This window comes from Anas acuta, chromosome 3 (assembly GCF_963932015.1).
Source record: "Anas acuta chromosome 3, bAnaAcu1.1, whole genome shotgun sequence".
NCBI classification, from domain to species: Eukaryota; Metazoa; Chordata; class Aves; order Anseriformes; family Anatidae; genus Anas; species Anas acuta.
In genome coordinates, this window is record NC_088981.1 from 84087739 (window position 1) to 84106503 (window position 18765).

At 43.4% G+C, this 18765-nt stretch overlaps 1 protein-coding gene across 1 annotated transcript in view; it reads right to left on the bottom strand.

Annotated features, from left to right (window-relative positions):
- The window catches only part of SH3BGRL2 (SH3 domain binding glutamate rich protein like 2), a 37884-nt gene extending 27077 nt beyond the window's left edge, over positions 1-10807 (bottom strand). Inside the window, exon 1 of the mRNA XM_068678111.1 lies at positions 10545-10807. Within this exon, the coding sequence (XP_068534212.1) occupies positions 10545-10589 (45 nt within the window). The 5' untranslated portion in view covers positions 10590-10807. The remainder of the gene's footprint in view (positions 1-10544) is intronic.
- Positions 10808-18765: the final 7958 nt, after the last annotated feature.

Genomic DNA, 18765 nt, shown 5'->3' on the forward strand with positions numbered 1-18765 from the left:
ACACAGCCTTGCTCAGGCTCACGAACTGCCCAGCAGTGATGTGCTGGGTTCATGCAGAGCCCTGTCCCCACATAAATCACATAAGGGGGGCTTATTTCACAAATAAGTCACAACCATTCTTCTTCCACAGCCACCAACCCCCCTTTGTGAATTTCAGGGAATGGTAAAAGCCCTTGGACACTTAGAAAGAACAGGCAGCCTTTCCCTACAGAGGATCGTGCTCGCATTTATTTGCTTTCTGTTCCTGATGGATGAAGGATCGGAGATATTGGGATCCCAAAGCGCTCTAAAGAATTCGAAAAACAAGTTCGTGCGCTGAAGCTGTCAATACTGCCGCCCTTCTCTTCTGCCAGCTGCTATCCACGCAGCACAGCTGTGTCATCCCGCCAGCTACAGGCACACACACCCCTGATAATGCCCTTTACACTGACAGCAGTAACAGCAGGACGAGTCACTGGCAATTTGTCGTGCTAAGTTTTAAGCATATTTACAGGCTTTTCCCAACAGTATATGAAACAGCAACAGAAAAATGCACTTGTGGCTTCAGATAAATGTCAGATTTCAGATAAAATTGGACTGTATTACTGCAAAGTCCTACCCACGTGTTTCTGTAACACTAGGATGATGGATTTTGTTGCTATCAGTCCCCAAACTAGGGCTGACTGCCACCGCTATTATTCAGATCAATAACAAAATTACCTTTGGTCCAACTGAGAGCAGAACGAGGCTTCTAACTTTATTAACAAATGTCAATGTTATTCCTCTTTCAGCAAACACAGCTCCAGCCTTTGAGCTTAAGTCTTCTCACAGCTCTGGGACGTGCACATTACCTTTGCTTTCATACTTCTGCAGCCCCATTTCTGGACAGCCACCTGTATCCCCAGACACAGATGCAGGGAACCTCTCTACTAGAGCAGAGTCCTTGCCTCTGGCAAGGCAGCCTCAGCCAGCAGGTTCCCACCAAACAATTTGATCCCATCTAAATCCTTCCAGTGCCACTCCTGTCTCTGCTTCTACACAAACAGATCACCCCAATGGAGATGTTTTGGGAAGATTGTTTGACCTTAGGAGACGCAGATCCAGATGAAAGGTTTAATGCATGCTTGTTCTTCTTTAGGCTAGGCAGGGATGAGAACTTCACTAGCCCTGCAGCCACATAATGACAGGTTTGAGCTGATGATGCTCCAGTGCTCACCGGATCAAAGAAAGCTTTCCTTCAAATAAAAACACGCAAAAATCTTTTGCTGTTGTCTGAAAACACAGACCCAATTCGATGATTAACAAAGCAATCTTTGTAACGTTACTATTAAAGTGTTCCAAAGAATCACTCAAGAGATTTTAAAAGCACAGGTAACACCCAACATCATATGCTGCAACATGTGAAAATATCAGGAAATAAAGTGATTTGTCAATGTTGTGATGGAATTTCCACCATTAAATCATGATGGATTTTTTTGTCACATTCTCTTGCTCCAAGTGGGATCTATCCACTGAATCCTAGGACCCACATTACGTAGCAAAGGGTTACAGCCTGCTGTAGCTCCCAGCACGTGAAGGTAAACAAAGCTCTGTCTCCGTTAAAGCAGGAAAACTAAAAGCCCACAGGAAAACCTTCCCACTGCGTGTGAAGGACACGTACATAATCACATGCTCTGGTTTGTATTTAACGTGTACTATGACTCTGTGGTTTCAGGGCTCTGCCTGCAAACACGCGGCCTGACAGTAACCCTGCTGGCAGAGCTTGCAGCAGAACAATCCCACAAAATGGGATGTTCAGGAAGCCAGACGCTGTGGCTGTTTAAAGGCTTTCCTGCAAGCAGCAGCTTGCCACTCCCTCCTTGCCAGCAGTTATCACTTACCCTGCAGCAGCGGCAGCACTGGACGTGTCCTCTCCTCCTTCAGATGCTCGATTTCACAGGCCAAAGTGTTGCTGGCCCACTTTCAGCAGCCGTGGCAAACACATAAGGCTGCAACCAAAGAGGTTAAAACACAGGTACCTCTACTTGAGAGAAGCTCTGCAACAGGAAAGCAGCTGCAGAGTTATAAGAAGTAAGGTCTTAAAGTGCCACTGCTAGCCCTGTTGGAGCTCTTAGACAAAATTCTTCCCAGCACTGAAAACACTGAGGTTCCTTTTCCCTAGGTAGGGATAGAGAGAGTTATGCCACTGCACATCCAGTCTTTGCATTCTAGTTTACATGGACAACAGACACTCGTGATTACAGTGCCACGAGGTCTGACCATTTGAATAAAGCAGCAGTCATTTTGTCAGAGTTCAGCCAGATGCTGATGTCTCTTGAGCTACCGACGTCAGGCACCAGAATGTTTTTGTTTTTTCTCTCCTGGGGATGTAAAAATTAGCATTTAGTTTTTACTGAGTGCTAATTAGCATCTATCAGCACCTCTGAGGTTAAAAACCATATACACACACGAATATACGTGCAGACATATGGACATAACACTATACATATACATGCACATCCACACGTGTGTACTCGAATAAGAGGCAGATTGATGTATTTGCAAAGGTCCCTCCTAGGCATTGACTTCTGCAAGTTTGTTCCTTGCAGTAAAACAAGCACCACCTTACAGTTTTCCAAGTTCTCTTAGCAGGGCTGGTGGGGATTAGTTATCCTGAGGTGAAAACAGAACTGCCAGCAAAAACCCTGGAACTCTTAACCACCCAGACAAGCTCTGTGCCACCCAGGGGAGGTGGGCGACAACCGAAGGGCATGTTGGTGGTGGTGATTAACATGAGTCACTGGACAACCTGCAGCTCCTAAGAGCTTCTCTTCATAAATTAACTAGCAAGCCAGTTAATCCCCTTTCTCTGCTTACTTTACAGTGGCATACAATATTAAATTTAGGTTAAACATGTTTGTATACTAATCTAAAATGCAGTTGTTTTCCGTTTCCACCTCTAACAAGAAGAAAAAAATAACTTGTTTTAAGAAGGTTGCTCATCACTGTAACATTTAGCACCCCAAAAGTACGATACCTGCACTCAGCCCATTCTCCAGCAACACTGAGTCATTGCTAGAAACACCAGGCCACGCTCTGCTCACCTACATGAGTCCCCCTGAAATTAATCCCATGTTTGCTGTCAGACAGGAGAGCCAACAGTAACTTAAGTTTGAGTCAACTCCACCTGCCCACCTGATGGGCACTGACAACACAACACACAAACCCAGGAGAGAAGATGGTTTCCTCCATCCCATGGCTACTGAGAAACTCAGCTCTTCCAGGCTGTTAATTCCAGGCTGTTTCCACTGACAGCCACAGGTAGGAAACATTGCCACTGCCTCTGCATCTTCCCCCACCCCACCAAGAAGGAAACCCACCAACTTCAGGGACTTGCATCTTCTGTGTTCATTACTCCTCTTAACCAGGCTTTCACACCACTTGCATCATAAAGATCATCCCAGATTCCCTTTGGAGGAAGACACTTTAGGCTGCAGCTGAGGAAACCATTGCCCTTGGTGTATTTGCCAGCAGAATGACACAGCCTGGGTCAGCAGCTTAGGGACAATTCTGCACCTCCAAGTCATACTCAGATTGCTAAAGAAAAAAGAAATCCTGACTTCCTACAATAAAGAACTTCCTTAAACACCAACTATTTTTTCCACAAATCCTGATTTATTTACATTCCCCTCTTTAGATAAATCAAAGTCTAAGCTGTCTGAAACAATTCAATTGGAAGACACACTGTACAGAAGAGTACCAGCAAGAATCTAGCAGACAGCAAGTGAACCGTGTTTCATCCTAAACTTAATTTTTGCTTTGATTTTGCCTAAAATCAAAAGCATTCATATAACAAGTGAAACAGACTTACTCAGCAGTATACTTCATCTTTGACAAGCCCACTAGAAACAGAATATTCAATACATCAATTAAATCACAGGCGATTTTTTAAGCTCTTACAAGTACAAAGAAAGATAATTTACCTTGAATAAATATTGTTCCATTACAGTGGCAAGCTTTGTTTTCTGAGCTTTGGTACCATCAGATAACGTCAACCAGAACCCTTTTCCATTTACTGGTACATCCCCATTGTTTCTTGAATTTTACCTGCAGGCCTTGAAGTTTTAAAAGTGGGAAAGGATTTGAGAACACAAGAGAGACGTGACTTCACAGGAGCCACAGCTGTTTGTTTCTGACCTCCCAGTCCTCCAGAAGAAGTGTTTCCCAGGAAGTTAAGTTCTTGTCTCGGTGGTGGCCTGTAAACCACATGACCGGCGCTTCGTGGCTGTGGTCTGCACAAGGACAGAGGCTCAGTGGCCCAACAGAGCCCTTCTACCAACAGCCTGGTTCTTCCAGCTGAACTAGGAGCTTATATCCTGAGGTTCATTTCTCCTTACAGCTAACGAGGGCACTATGTTGTTTGCAGGAGGTGTTAGAGCAAGTCAAACCTGGAGCCAACAGCAGCATCCAGTTCACGTGTGAATAAAACCATTCAGAACATTGCACACCACTGAGGTCCTGCACCTTTCCACACACACACAAGATACCATTTAGGTTTAATATAAGTATGGAAGCCACCTGGCTCAGACAAAAGCCCAGTTGGTCAATGAAAACATTATCATTAATCTCAACAAGCTTGGGATCATGTCGTGCACAAATTGTGTGCGTGGCCTTCGCAGTGACAAGAAGGCAGGCGCCCTGCCTGCGGTAAGCTGTGCACGGAAAGCCTGCAGCCTTCAGTCTGAAGGTTTCTGGCACCTTTCTGGTACCAAGAGCTCCAGTTCAGCTTCACTGAAGCAAGCAGCTGCATCGACCCAAGGTGCTAACAGCACGAGAGCTGCCTGCCTTGCTCCTGTGCTGGGATGGGACTGTGCAGGAGCAGCGTTGGCAGAGAATAACGTGACGATGACAACTGAGAGAGTGGCAGTTTCTACATCGGCGTACCAGCGCCAGACAACAAAACAAGGATGACTGCAGTACAGCACATGCTTCAGTCCCTGCCCTTCCTCCCCGGTTGTATTCTCCAGAAAACAGGTGAGTCAGGTGCACAAATTGATTTGCAGTTCACAAAACAAAAATAGAAATAATCTGAAAGTCATTTAATCAGTAAATTGCATGTAACTTAGTTGTGTTTCTTTGTTTGTTAACATCAAATTCACTTATATGTGATCTCCTTTGACCCCTTGGCACTACAACCAGGGATAGGAAAATGTATTTCCAGGCTTTGATGATGTGATTGAAGATTAAGGAGAGCAGGCCCCCATCAGTGAATTACGCCCATTCAGGGACTTGCACCCTGACAGTGACGTTCTACAGGGAAAATAAATAAAAAAGGCGGGGGCGTTAAAATTACCAAGTTGCCTGTTATCAGTCATTTCAGTCTTTCCTGTCCACTTGAATATATTCAAGACAGAGGGCTAAGTCTGCAATGAGAAAGTCATTATATAGCTGTCAGAGACATTGCCTGTACAAAGCAGATCAGCATACAGAGACTCAAAACATGCTCCGAACAGTCCTCAGGAACCCACTCAGCACAATACCTCCTTTGAAGTTTTATTGCAGCTCCGATTGCAAACAAAGGTCGGCAACAGTCCTCCTGCTCCTAACGCTATGTATTCCAAAGGGTGTTGTACACGGTAGCATTGTTTCTGACATGATCTATCTGCCAAGAAGAAAGGTAAATATTTGAGAAGCACTCGAGCACACAGGAGTGGCGCAACTGTTAGGTACTGAATACCGTGTGCAGATGGTCTGAATTCCACCTGTATTCTTGTGCCCAGGTTCTTGCCGGGCTCCCTGATGAACACACACATTCCTCGAGCTCTCTGAGCCATCGTTTGGAGGCTCTCAGTTCTCAGGATGTACCTAGAACTCGGATCTGAGCTAGATCCACAGGGGGTCCTTAGGGAGAAAAAGAGACAAAGCCTTCAGTGCTGAGCTCCCTGTTGCAGAATTCGGCCATGACCGGGGCTCTCAGGCTCCCTTTGTTACATGAACCCTGCTGTCAGGACAGACAGAAGCCCACCAAGCTGAACGTGAGCCACTCAGCAAGAGGAAAACTGAGGAATGATGCAGGAACGCATTCTGTTGCTCAGAAAGTCCCCTGCCCTCTCCTATGGGCAGGATACAACTGCTAAGGTCAAGCCCACAAATCCACGAGATCCCTGATGCATCCTGTGACCAAGCAAGAATCTGGAGGTGTCCATTTTTCCTTCTGGTCTCACTGCTTTTGCTACAGCACTACTCTGCAGGTGCATAATCAAAAGCACCATCACTTTGATCGAATGAAGCGACACAGTACAACGACCACAATCCATAAATCCGACCTTAGCATCCAATCCAACAGGTGTATTCGGAGCATGCGAACAGATGCAAGACAACGCTGTGCTTATACATTTAAAATATTGCTATTTCCCATGTAAACATTGCAGGTTTGCTTCTAGTTGCAAGGATTACATTTCACTTCTGAAAAACTACCTTACCTGCTGCTGTCATCTGGTTTTACAAACTTCCAATATTAAAAATTCATGATACTGTTTATAATTTGCAAAGTTTAATGCCATAGGTAGCTGAATTTCTCTAAGTCACATGCAACAAGCTGAAGATCCCTTCAAGCGACTGCCAGAACCAACACAATTTTCACAAAAAGCGTTTGTACAGCTCAACCACTTCCAGTTTTGACTGTTGTTGCTTTGGGGTGCAGAGAGGCAAAAAAATCTGCTAGCTGGTGGATACTCTAAAATCAACACATTCTAAGTTAATTCTTCCACGCCTCTCAACAAGAAGCACATTCTTCCTGAGCAGCACTGAGAAACACTGAGTTTCTCAAGCCTGTACAAACAAAGGTGGGGATGAAAGTTGTCCTTATCACCAGGAGACAAGCTTAGCCAAAAGGACATTAGCATTTTATTTGCCTTCAATTATATTATCCAACCAAATAAACGCAACTGTGATTGCTCTGGCATTCTGATGTTTTATACCATGGTTTAAAGTAATTCCAGGAAGCAAAAATTCCAACGTGTTTGCACTTATACATTGACCTGCATAATATGCTTTAAAAAAAGCAAAGCTTTAGTCTCACAAAACCAATATTTGCTATAGAAACAACTTCACTATAATTATACCTATCTTATCAAGCTTCCTAGAAAAAAAAAAAAACACATTATTGTCTTCATTAGCAAGAGTCAGTTTTCAACTTCTGATCTTTTAAAAGAAGTCTATTCTTTTCAGATCGATGCTGTTCCTTCCCAAACACATTCTCAAGAAGTCTATGCCTGAGCAATGCTTGCTCTTGTACATTAAACTGAATTGATTTCAGTTATGTTTTTCACATCTTATGAACACACAAAAATTTCCATGGGAAAGTTCTGCATCTCTCACTAGTCAGAGCAGATTCTACCCCCTGTTCTTCAGTAACTTCCCTATATACCTGCTCAGCTTAACAGAGGAAGCTCCAAGGCAATAAATTATTACTAGACAGGAAAAAAAAAGTACAAGTGAAACAGTTGTTCAAAGTTTCTTCATTATCTGAAAGCTCTTCAACGACATTTCCTTTACCTGATCTTCAGTCCTCTGAGTGCCAGAGGTCAGAAGTCCCTCTGGTTAGGTATTTCCAGCTAGCTGTAGGAATTCCAGCAAAAAGTTACTTAGCTAGTACTACCAGCTTCCTGTCTAAGGTAAATCTAGCTTGAAAACAATGAAAACCATTTAATTGAGTCAATACATATTACAGCAGCACAAGGAAAAGAACAGATTTTTATTGATAGACTGGAAAACGTGAAGTGGATTGAATTACAGTCACCTTGGAATGGTTTGTTGAAAAACAAAGAAACTGTTTCCTGAAAACAGTGAAGCACTGTTGAGGGAGAAAGGTAAAGGCTAATTTTAAAGTAGCCTTTCTCCTCAGCACAAAAGAAAAGACCATTTGTCTTTATTAAGGAGGAGTAGCAAAGCCTGCCTCCCCAGCCTACAAAGTGCTTGGAATTCGATACAGCTCACCAGCAACAAATAGAAATTCAGGTCAGAAAAAGTAGAAGATGGAAAGGCTTGTAAAAACATGCCTTGCCTGCCTATTCAGAGGCTTCCCATTGTGATTCAATTGCATCTGTCTGATGCGTGCTTAAAACAACGCGATGTTATTTAGAAATGTACACATAAACACAATGCCTCTCCTTACTCAGGAACTTGCCTACAGCATCCCTACCACGTAAACCCACAGGCCAGCTTCGGTAAGCACTGCAGAGGAATGTTTCCACTTAAGCAACAACTAGGTTTCATTGCCATGGGCTCTTTTAAGCTCACGAGGCATTAATATTTACAAGTTTTATTAAAAATAAAGAATACTACTATTAACCTCTCAGTGGTCTACAAACCTTCAGAGGTGTGGAAGATGTTGCAAGGAAGTGTCTTGTCCCAACTGGACAGAAAGTTCATGTTGTTCTTGGCTGCTCCTCATCCACTCTGTCAACTTCTATTTCTCATTCTCCAAATTACTCCCAAAACGCTTCGAATTTTGTATAGCTAGCATGTATTTTGATATTCTTTAGCATAAAACAAATTGCACCATAACACGGGATCAATAAATATTTTAGAAGTTGCCAGGGACAGTTATACTTACAGAAACTGAGATCTTTGCTGACTACACAATCAGTGTATTTCTCAGGAACGTTACAGCTAGACAGAAGACAGAGCAGTATCTATGAGGGCTACTTATTTCTCTAGACAGGGAAATCATCCTGTCTCATGAACTGCAACCCAAGAAGTATCTGATAATCTGATGTTGTTCTACAGAAGCCTGGAGTAGAAGACAAAGAATTGCACAACTCAATCACTTTTTATTTACCTTCACTGATGCTTAGTTATTGTTCTTATGCTCAGGAGGATGAAAATAAGCTTTAAATTTCCCTGCTTAGAGATGTGCAAATACAGTTACTGCCCTTTTCTCCAGACAAGGATTCCCACATAACCCGCTGATAATAGTTTGTGATTTTCCTCAATCACTTAGCCATGATCTACAGACACCCCCACAAAGCCCACAGGAAAAAAAAGCCCAACACTGAGCACAGCAGGAACTTAGTGCATGATGAAGATTCCTAAATGCTAAGATAACACAGATGAAGAAAAGCAGACAGTGAAGAGATGTGACAGCTCTGGTCCCGGGTAGGAGTACCTTCAGCCATTCAATTAACTATTCTTCCCTGGCTAGATCATACTCAGATGTACTGCTGACTATGCAAAAAATGTTGATTATCACCAGTATGCAAACTGTTATTCCTGGTAGATGTCATCTTCTTGTCAGACCCAGGAAAAAAAAAAAAGGTAGCAGATGAACCAGCATGCAAACTAAATTGCTTTTCAACCTCAGATTTGGTTTGTTGGGTTAATAGACAGTGAAGAAGAATTTATGGTGCTGCTAACCAGGTATTTACCTTGCAGGCAGAGGCAGGAGAAGGAAAGGGCAGAATCAAAAACTCCAATCAATAGCCTATTTGCAGGCTGGTCAAAAGAGGAGATATGGTGATCTAATTATGTGGTCCTTCTCCACCCCCAAGAAAAACAAAATATAAAACTAAAGAGTATTGTTTGAAACAGAAACTAAACCTCGCTATACCAGAGTGCCACAACAAACCCAACTGCCAGCGGAGGCAAGGAGAGGTTTCTGTGCCGGCTGCCTGATGCACACGGACTGCAGAGTCCTGAGGACGCTCGGTGTCTACTCAGCTGGCTACTGAAACGGGTAATTAATTTTTATTAGCTGTAACGCAGCTACTGAGCATCTTGAACGCTTCATGCCAAAACATATCAGCGCACATACCTGTCACCGTGCTGCTGAACTGAAAGCAAATACCAGGCAGTAAGAGACTGAAGGCAGCGAACATGCATTAAACCTTCGGATGGGAAAAGTGCCACGTCCTTCCACAACACGAAACGCTGCTGAACCATACAGAGCAGCAATTACATCTAAATCCTTCTGATGGCTCTCATTAGAGAACAACTTCAGCTGAACGCTTACGCTCGGACTGCCTTCACGGAACCGAGCACTGTCAATTTTCTATGAAAAATATGGAAACTCACGGGTCACACATGGAATTAGTGCACCAAGAGGAGCTTCATTTAGGCAGAGGGACACAGCGATGCTTCTCCAAGCCGAGTCTGACAGGAGCTGTACCTTTTCCAGAGCAAGTGGGAATTCAGGGAGGTGAGGCTCGTCTCCAGGCTCTCATTTATTGCATTTGCCTCTGCCCGCACCGGGGTCCCCCCCATGTGGGGGAGCTCAGCCCGGTTTTAAGGGCTTAAAAACCCTCCAGCCAGCCCCACACATGTCCCCAGGACGAGCCTTCCTCAGGACTTGCCCCGAGGCGCTTTACAAACAACTCCGGCAGCCCCTCGGGGATGGGGGTGAGCCTGTTTTTCCCCCAAAACGCACTTTTTTTTTTTTTCCCCAAGACTCCCCTCAGCCCGGGCACATCCAGCCCCGGATCCCAGCCGCCTGTGGACCCCCGGGGCTGTTTTGGGGGCTCCCGCTGGGCAGCGACCCCCGCCAGCCACGGGGCGGCTTCACCTCAGCCCCCTCGCCCCCCACTCACCGCCACCGAGCCCGAGGAGGAGGCGACGAAGACGCGGATCACCATCTTCACCTCATCAGCGGCCACGGCGGGGACGCGGGGACACGGGGACGGGATGGGGCAGGACACCGGCTCCGCCGCCTCCTCCCTCCCTCCCTCTCTCCTCAGGCTCCCCCTGAGGCGAGCCGGCGGGCGGGAGCGGCGAGAGGCGGGCAGGTGGGGGCGGCGCGCAGGGGCCGCCGGGCGCTGTAGTCCTGCCGCCTGTGTGGTGTTAGGAAAATGTGGTGTGAGGAAACCTGCCCCAAGTGCTAAGTGCCGCCATCCGTGTGTGAAAGTCTGCCAAACAGCTTGCACCGTGCCTCTAGTGTGCTGCCTGCTTGCCCGCAGCACCACAGGTGCAGGGTGCGTGGTGCACGAGATGCTTAAATTCACCCCAAAGGCAGACAGCCTCACCAACAGGGTCGCCTCTCCATGCCAGACATCCCACCCAGCTGCTCCTGGTCCTCCTGCCCCACACGGGGCTGTCCTCACTGCCTTGCCAAGCCCCATAGGCTGCCACTTGCAGGATGAAGGGGCGCAAAATGGCAGCAGGGCAGGCAGGCAGGCGGCATGGCTGCCCTCCTGTCAGGGCACGTGGCAGGGACAAGGCAGGCCTGCGGGGCACTGCGGGCTCTCCCACACCTTTCAAAAGTATTAAACACCATCATCTATTTTCACTCACTGGTATAGGCACATGGCTGTCAAGTATTGGCAGGGATTAGAACAGATGTTGTCAATCAACGGAATAACCCCAAATCGCCCTTTATCTGTCAGTTCTTCAATAAATGACAGAGAGGAATCCCTGCAGCCTTCCTTAGCTTAGGGGTCTGTGAGGGCACAGCTTTTATTTAAGTGCTCAAGCCCCCCTAAAAATGGTAGACTTCCACAAACTGCAGTTGTAACCTTCATCCTCTTAACTCTCCGCATATGGCCAGATGGTTACTCATTTCCCGTGATTAAGCTTTCTCCTCCCACGATTTTACCCCAATGGTGAAACTCTTCCAGACCTTTGCATTGTCACTGCACTCAGTAAATTTCCATTTTCCAAGCTAAGCATAGACCATGACTCTTGGCTTTTTGTTTCCTGGTCAAACAACCTTGACTGCCAACTATGTCCTTAAAGCTTTATTTACATTTCAATATTTATCATTTATTTCAGAATATGACATGTTTGTGGGAGTCATGGAATACACCTAACAAGAGCAATAAAGAATAATCAGGATACTCGGAGCTCATTTTGAGCTTAATTTATATCTTGTGGAAGGCATTGGCAGGCTTTCCCCTGGCTTCACTGTCCTCTGGAACAGAGCTCGGTATTGGCACTTAATGTACAGTCCTGTAACAAGAATTCAGGGAGCAATCTTGAAAAGGTTTATAACTATGCATTATGTGCTTTCATGAGAGGACTTGCTGAAAACTGAATAAACTGGATCTGAGTAAACTTTGGTGCAAAGGGTAAAGTTTTCTGTATTGGAAAGTAAGTCTTTTGCATTCTTTCTTGCACCATCTTAAGGCATTTAGATTAAATCTTTTCTTACTGTTTTGGTACCATCTTTCTGCTTGTACATTAATCCTCCCATTCATTTTATATTTGAGGATTCTATTATTTGACTTCAGTGCCACTGTCTTAATTTGAGTCCATCTCTCGCATTGGCAACAACAAAACAGTGACAGTTAATTGGCAACAACAAACCAATTTACTGCTTAATTGCTGCTGAACAACCAGCAAGATTCTGCAATAGGTGAGTCATTATAGGAATTTGCTGGGAAATCACCATTACTTAGTGTGTTTTTTTGCACACTGAAAGATTATTTCTGACAACACGTTTTCCTGTCCTTAAGTGTTCTCAAGAAAGTGAAGATGTTTACTTTCCACTTACTGCCCTATTTATTCCTCTACTAGAAAATATTATGTTTAATATTATAGCTGGCTGTACTGTTATTATGTGAAATAAATAGAATCAGGGCAACTCAGTACAGCAGGTTGTGTTTGATTCTATCACAGCTTCAATATATAGCATCAATTTATAATATTAAGAACTGCATCCCTCTAATATATTTCTTACACATAGCAAAACGGGAATAAAAAAGATAGGGAAGTCTGGTTCTGAGTGGTGCTGAACATCTTTCACTCTGACTAAGCAGAAGAGGATGCTGCCCATCCCTCACAGACAACCTTGACACAGAAATCTAAACAAACCATGTGACAAAGTCTGAAATAGAGTGCAATGGCACTAACTGGGAAAAGTACGACAAGTAAACAAGAAAATTAAGAAATTCCACAGGGACCAGAAACACTGCAACTAAAGTACTTTTAAGGTTGTTTTCTCTTCCTCTAAGAGTTCTTTACTTTGGCAGCTCCAAAAGCTACAAATACAGCTTCCTTTCCCACCTAGAAAACAAATACCTTTCATTTCATTCCTCTTGACAGTATTACTGAGCTGCATAAATTCTCAAAAGCTATAGGAAAGAAAAGGTGGTAGGAAAGGTAAAAACCAACACCTGTTAGAAAAATCCAAACCCACTACTTCATTTCAAATGCCCTAAACTGATTCCCAGCTGGCCAAGCCAATACAGGTTTTCCTTACTTTTCTAAAGTCTCCCTTTTGTTCTACCTGCATCTCTCAGGTAGACCTGAGATTTACAAGTTGTATTCCAATGAATTTCCTTGTAATTCTCTTTTTTTTTTGTCAATTTATGTCAATTTCTAAAGTTTGGGGCTAAAAAAAATCTTGCAGATTGCTGTAATTTCTCAGGATCAAATTTAGTGTGGCATGGGCTGGAAAGCACTGGGAATCCAGCTAACTTTCTCATTTCGCTTTTGTTAGTGTTTCTGTTTAGACCATACGTGCTAAGAAGCTAGTTCTGCCATGGAAGTAATGCAGACAGGAAAAAAAAAAAAGCGCCTTGCACTGAGAAGTTAAAAATTTCACAGCTTGTAGAGTGGCCTCTTAATTTACATAGGTCCTAAGCAGAGAACTATTACTTTGTGGAGTGTAAAACCTATTAGACCTCACCACATGATATTTTACATTTTCAGATGGTGAATGGGTTAAGGCTGGTTGTCAGGGTTCTGCGGCTGCTGCTGGTAAATGTCCTGAGGCCATAGCTCTGACTCCACTTCTACTGTACAATTCTAATGACTCGAAGACCAAATGGTACAAACATTTAGTTAAGTATAAGGAATGTGATAAATAAAAGGCAACATTAAAATGATTTATGAGCAGTTTTTCATGTTTACAGGAGGTGCAGAAACACTGCATTCTAAGACTGGAGTTGAAAACGTGAATTTATTGTGGGGTGCAGTTTCTAAAGCTTGTATGGTAAGAATGATTCATTGTTATGCCAGATTTTCATGGCAGATTAAATAGAACTTTACTGCTGCTAAGGTAGCAAACAACACACAAAACCAAGGATTGTGGATATGTGAAAAGTATGATAAAAGATTATTTGTATAGCAAGATGCAGCAAGCATAGGAGAGAAATTCTGGAGATATGGGACATTATATTCAGGCCTAAATAAGGGTATAAAATGGCTTCATCTCTCACTGGGAAGAAACACTCTGCCTGGGACATTTTAGAAGTTTTTTGGTTTGTGGATTGTTGGTACTCATCATTTATTTCTGTGGGACTTATGAAAGGTTGTTAAGAATTAGTAAATTCACATATGGTCTGCAATAATCCACATAGTTGAAATTTCTAAAGAGGTCTTCAGCAGCTCTTAAAAATTAAGAGCTTAAAAAAGTATCACAATATATTGAAAACCACTGCCTTCAAGTGTCATTAGAAGCTTGGAGAATCCTGAGCAATCATCCTTGGTAGAAATGTGACCATCATCCTAGGAAGCAGCCAAAGGAGAAGAGAAAGCAGAGTACTCCAGCTGCGATGGGGCTGCAGAGCATCAGTAGCTGATCTCACAGTGCAAACCCCAGGAGAATGTGGATAACTTAAAGGCTCTAAAACACAAAATGGCCAAGGGAATATGATGTAAGTACAGGATTGTTTCACTTGTCAAGTAATGGCAGTTAATGTGGTGGCTGATGGGCTCTAAATATCCTGGCTAGACACAGCTCCAAAGCATATAAGATGAAGTAGTTTGAGGCCAGATTCTGCACATACTTCCTGGAAGCCACTGAATTTTTAAGGTATCAATTTAATCATATAATAAGTCTCCAGGGTACATTTTCTAAGTGGTGCATTAATGCCTGTAGTAGTGCATTGTGCATAATGTTATGGCTCTGCCTCTACATGTACAACAGGTTGAGCAACTCATAGTCAAGATCACTGTATCCTTGGCTTTGCAGGTTTTGTAAATCACACCAAAGTCTCCCAATAGCAAACTCACACAGGATTCTGTGCTTTCCAGATCCTTAATCATGACCAGATGTTTACATTCGGAGCATTTCACAGCTTTATCCACCGTCAGATTTTAGAGATAATGTCAACAGAATTAAAGAGTGTCCCAAGATATTTTTTCTTCTTTTGGCTTGAATTACTCTGAAGCTGATTTTGTCATCTAAAGCTACTATAAAATGCGGGTGTTAAAGCAGGCACATGGGAAGGGAGCTAGAGCTGGAACAATTTTGACAAAGGTTTAAATTCTCACTATCACAAACTTGTGGCATGCTGAGGAAACCAGAAAGGTATTGCTGTTCTGTTCTTGATCGGTTTTGTACCATCTCTTTATAACCTATAGCAAATAACAAAAACAAATCACATAGCTTAGTGAGCCTTCCTTCATGCCATTTAAATCTAAATATGCCTAGATAATTCCGAAAGTAAGAGTCCATTCTTTTCAGCTGCTGCCCTTTAGTTAAAGCATTACTAGTTGTTAGTATCTGTGGCTGCTTTGAGGCTCTCTGTGAATTCCTAATACTAAGGAACCTTGAAAAACAAACCATTTTCCTGTAAAGTCCATCATCCAGTGTAACTCAGTCATCTGACTTGCAATAGCTGAACCAGAAGGTAAAAGCTTCTTCCATACTCTCAAGGTATTAAGCCATTCATCATTACTTACAGCCTTACAGCCACATTGCCTGAAATGTAAGAAATACCAGAGTTCGTTTTGCACTCATGCCTTTGAAGATCCCACTGTTTCTGGAGCTGTTGTCTCTGACAAAGGAGCAGGAATCCAAGCAGGTGTCAGTCAGCATCCAGCTTTCCGCTCCATAAACTCTTCCAGACCAAGATATTGCAAACAAATCAACAATTTCAAGCCAAACAGACTTGCAGTTCCTGGTGAAAGCAAACTTCTGAGCAGCTTTCTTTGTTTTCACAATTTAGCAAAAGGCTTTGTCATGATCTCTGCTAACCTGAGTAACCTTGAGTAATGCAGGAGAAGTGGGTCAGCAGTAATATTTGTGTACCCAAGGACAAAGATTGAGCAATCTTGTGGAGAATAAGAGGCAACTGAAGAGATGAATACTGGCAACTATCCTGAAAAGTGTGCATGAAAGAAACTAAGAATAGTTATTATTTTTATAGTACTCAGGAGTTCTTTAGATACTTCACAAAGCAGAAGGAAAAAATCACTAACTTCAAAAGGAGGGATAAATTTGAAGATAAAGATTATGTGTGCGCTGCATTTCAAGCATAGGTTCAAGCCCACAAGCAGAGCTGTGTTTGCCATCACGTTCACAACACGTGGGCATGAAACTGTTCAGGCACAGGTCTGAGGTGGCCTTTGGGAACCAGAAGGGAAGACTCCTGGGCCCACACTAATCATTAGCTCAGAGCCAAAGGCATCCTCATTTGCAGTGGGTGCACCAGGTTCTGGTGCAGCTGGGCACGCTGCAGATGTGTTCCATCTCTCTGGAGGCAGTGCTGCGTGACTGGCAGAGATCTCAGGCTTTGTAAAGGCTGTGGATTTGACCCTAAAAGCACTGCAGCCAACCTACTGGCATCCTTCTGGACCTGAGGTGTGCTGCCCAGTCAGCATCACACACTTGGTGGCGGGGACCGAGGAGAATGGTGGTAGAGGTTGAGGTGGGACAGGTACAACCCGTGCGACTGATGTGCTGAGGAAAGGAGCAGATAGGAGGCAACGAGCCACACTAAACAGCAGCTAAAGAAATGAGAAATCATACAGCTTCTCAAATGAAGTATATACAAATCGTTGCCCTTCCGTGTATCTTATTCATCTCAAACCAAGCTCTTCTGTGCTGTGGGCCTGCCTGTCAAACCAGATACACTTTTTATGCTCTTTGGCAAAGTAGCCCTGCAAAATTTGCTTATTCCTTTATTTATTCCTTTCAGACTTGTAGGTCTTCACAGCATAAAGTTTGTTATGTTCTGCATTTCCACACTGCTGTATCCCTGTCCTGGTTTTGCACCATGTTTTCTGAGACCAGAATGTCAGCACAGCTGTTGTTTAGTCTCAGAGCTATACAAAATGCATTTTGTAGTGCCATAAAGGTACTGGGGAGCTAGTGGATAGCAACTAGTGTTTTTCCATAGAGGAATAATTAACCTGTTGTTCAGTTCTAAAACCTGAAGTGGTGAAAATGCTAAGTGGCTTTTTTAGCACTTCCCAAAAGATGGCTACAAAACTCAGTATTGTGACCCCTCGTCACATTTGACCTTACCTGCTCTTCTTTGCAGAAAACTCGACATGCTTTGTGTCCATGCTTTTCCACTGGGAGAGCTGCTGGTTGACACAACAAGTATGTGTTACTTTTGTCAGTGAAGGCACAGCTTAGGACAGCTTCCAGACTATTTAGAGCATGACTTGGATAGCAAGAACAAAACACTAATTCAATGCTTTTTAATTAATTGGAAAAGGCTGGTGAAAGGAGCACAACTGGTCTTCATTGGAAAACTGTAAAACAAACATGGCAAGCCAAATGAGAACTTATGAGAGGTTAGCTGAGTTAAGCTCACTGCAAGAAATATTATTCCTTGATTCATCATCATGCACAGGCCAGACATCTCAGGATGCAATCTTTTTCTGTTTCACTAAGCAACAGACGCATCATGCAGCCAGCAGGGCTGAGTCTGCTCTTGGTAATGATGACATGGCAGGAGTAAGCATGTCAAAGCTGTTATTGATTTTGTTTTCTAAATGCAGCTGGACTCGACTAAAATTACTTTCAGAACAGCAGGTATAAAATAAGTCATAAAGGTATGGCCAAGCAAATATGTTACTAAACCCAGTAGCAAACTTTTGCTCTCAGATGCTTTCAGTGATGAGTTTGAGAGCAAAATCTGACCCTGGACTATGTTAAAAATGCTAAAGATTGGATTCAAATTTAAGAGATAAAATGATTAATGAGGTTGGGTATCAAATAAAAAGACATCTCAAATCTTGAAGTTTAGCCTGTTTTACACAGCATACCTATCTGAATCATAACCTATTTTAGCCATGAATTGGTCAGCATAGGCTGCTTCTAGATAACTTCTGAAAGAGAAGACCCAACCATGAGATAACTTTGACTCAGTATTAACTTCTAACATTGATGACTGCAGTCTGGGAAAGTCTGAGGAATATTGGTCTCACCACAGTTTATGTGTTGGTGTTGTAATCAGATGCAGCATTTCTTAAAGCAATCTAAATAAACTGCTGTAAAGTAGACCCTTTCTCAGAGTTTTTGGACTTCAAAATCAGCTGACTGGAGGCAAGTGTCGAGGGTCCATGAGGTCAGTAGACCAGCAAGGTCCAACAAAGACCTCAAAGGTTTCAAAGAACGCAAAAATACTGTTTCATATGCCCACAGAGCCAGTTCAGCCTCTTCATTTCAGTTCACTTGCCAGCCTCCTCATATAATCGTTAAAGCCTGTATCTGCAGTCCCTACTCCCACTGAGTAGGCCTGACGCAGGCAAGCAGGATTTGGTGAAATAAATGGGAATGTCAGTGTGAATGTGAGATGCTCAGCAAACTTGCAGATTCAGGCTGTGACATAGCAACTGTGAATGACATGAACTCACACAGCAGAATTCTCTTTAGGATATGACCTTACAAACCTACAAACCAAGAAGCCTGTGGTGGTTCTGAGTTCTGCAGCTAACCTGGTGTGCAGCATCTTTCTAAAAGCATTTCCTAACAGTCTCTCTTTCAGTCTTTCTTTTGGGATCTTTCCATTTTGCCACTCACTGGGATGCAGTTATTAAGCCTGACAAGGAATAGGTAATTGTTAATCATGGTTTTCACACCTACATACATCTCTACCTTGCTCAGACTCTGCTTAACCTGAGGCATCTTCACAG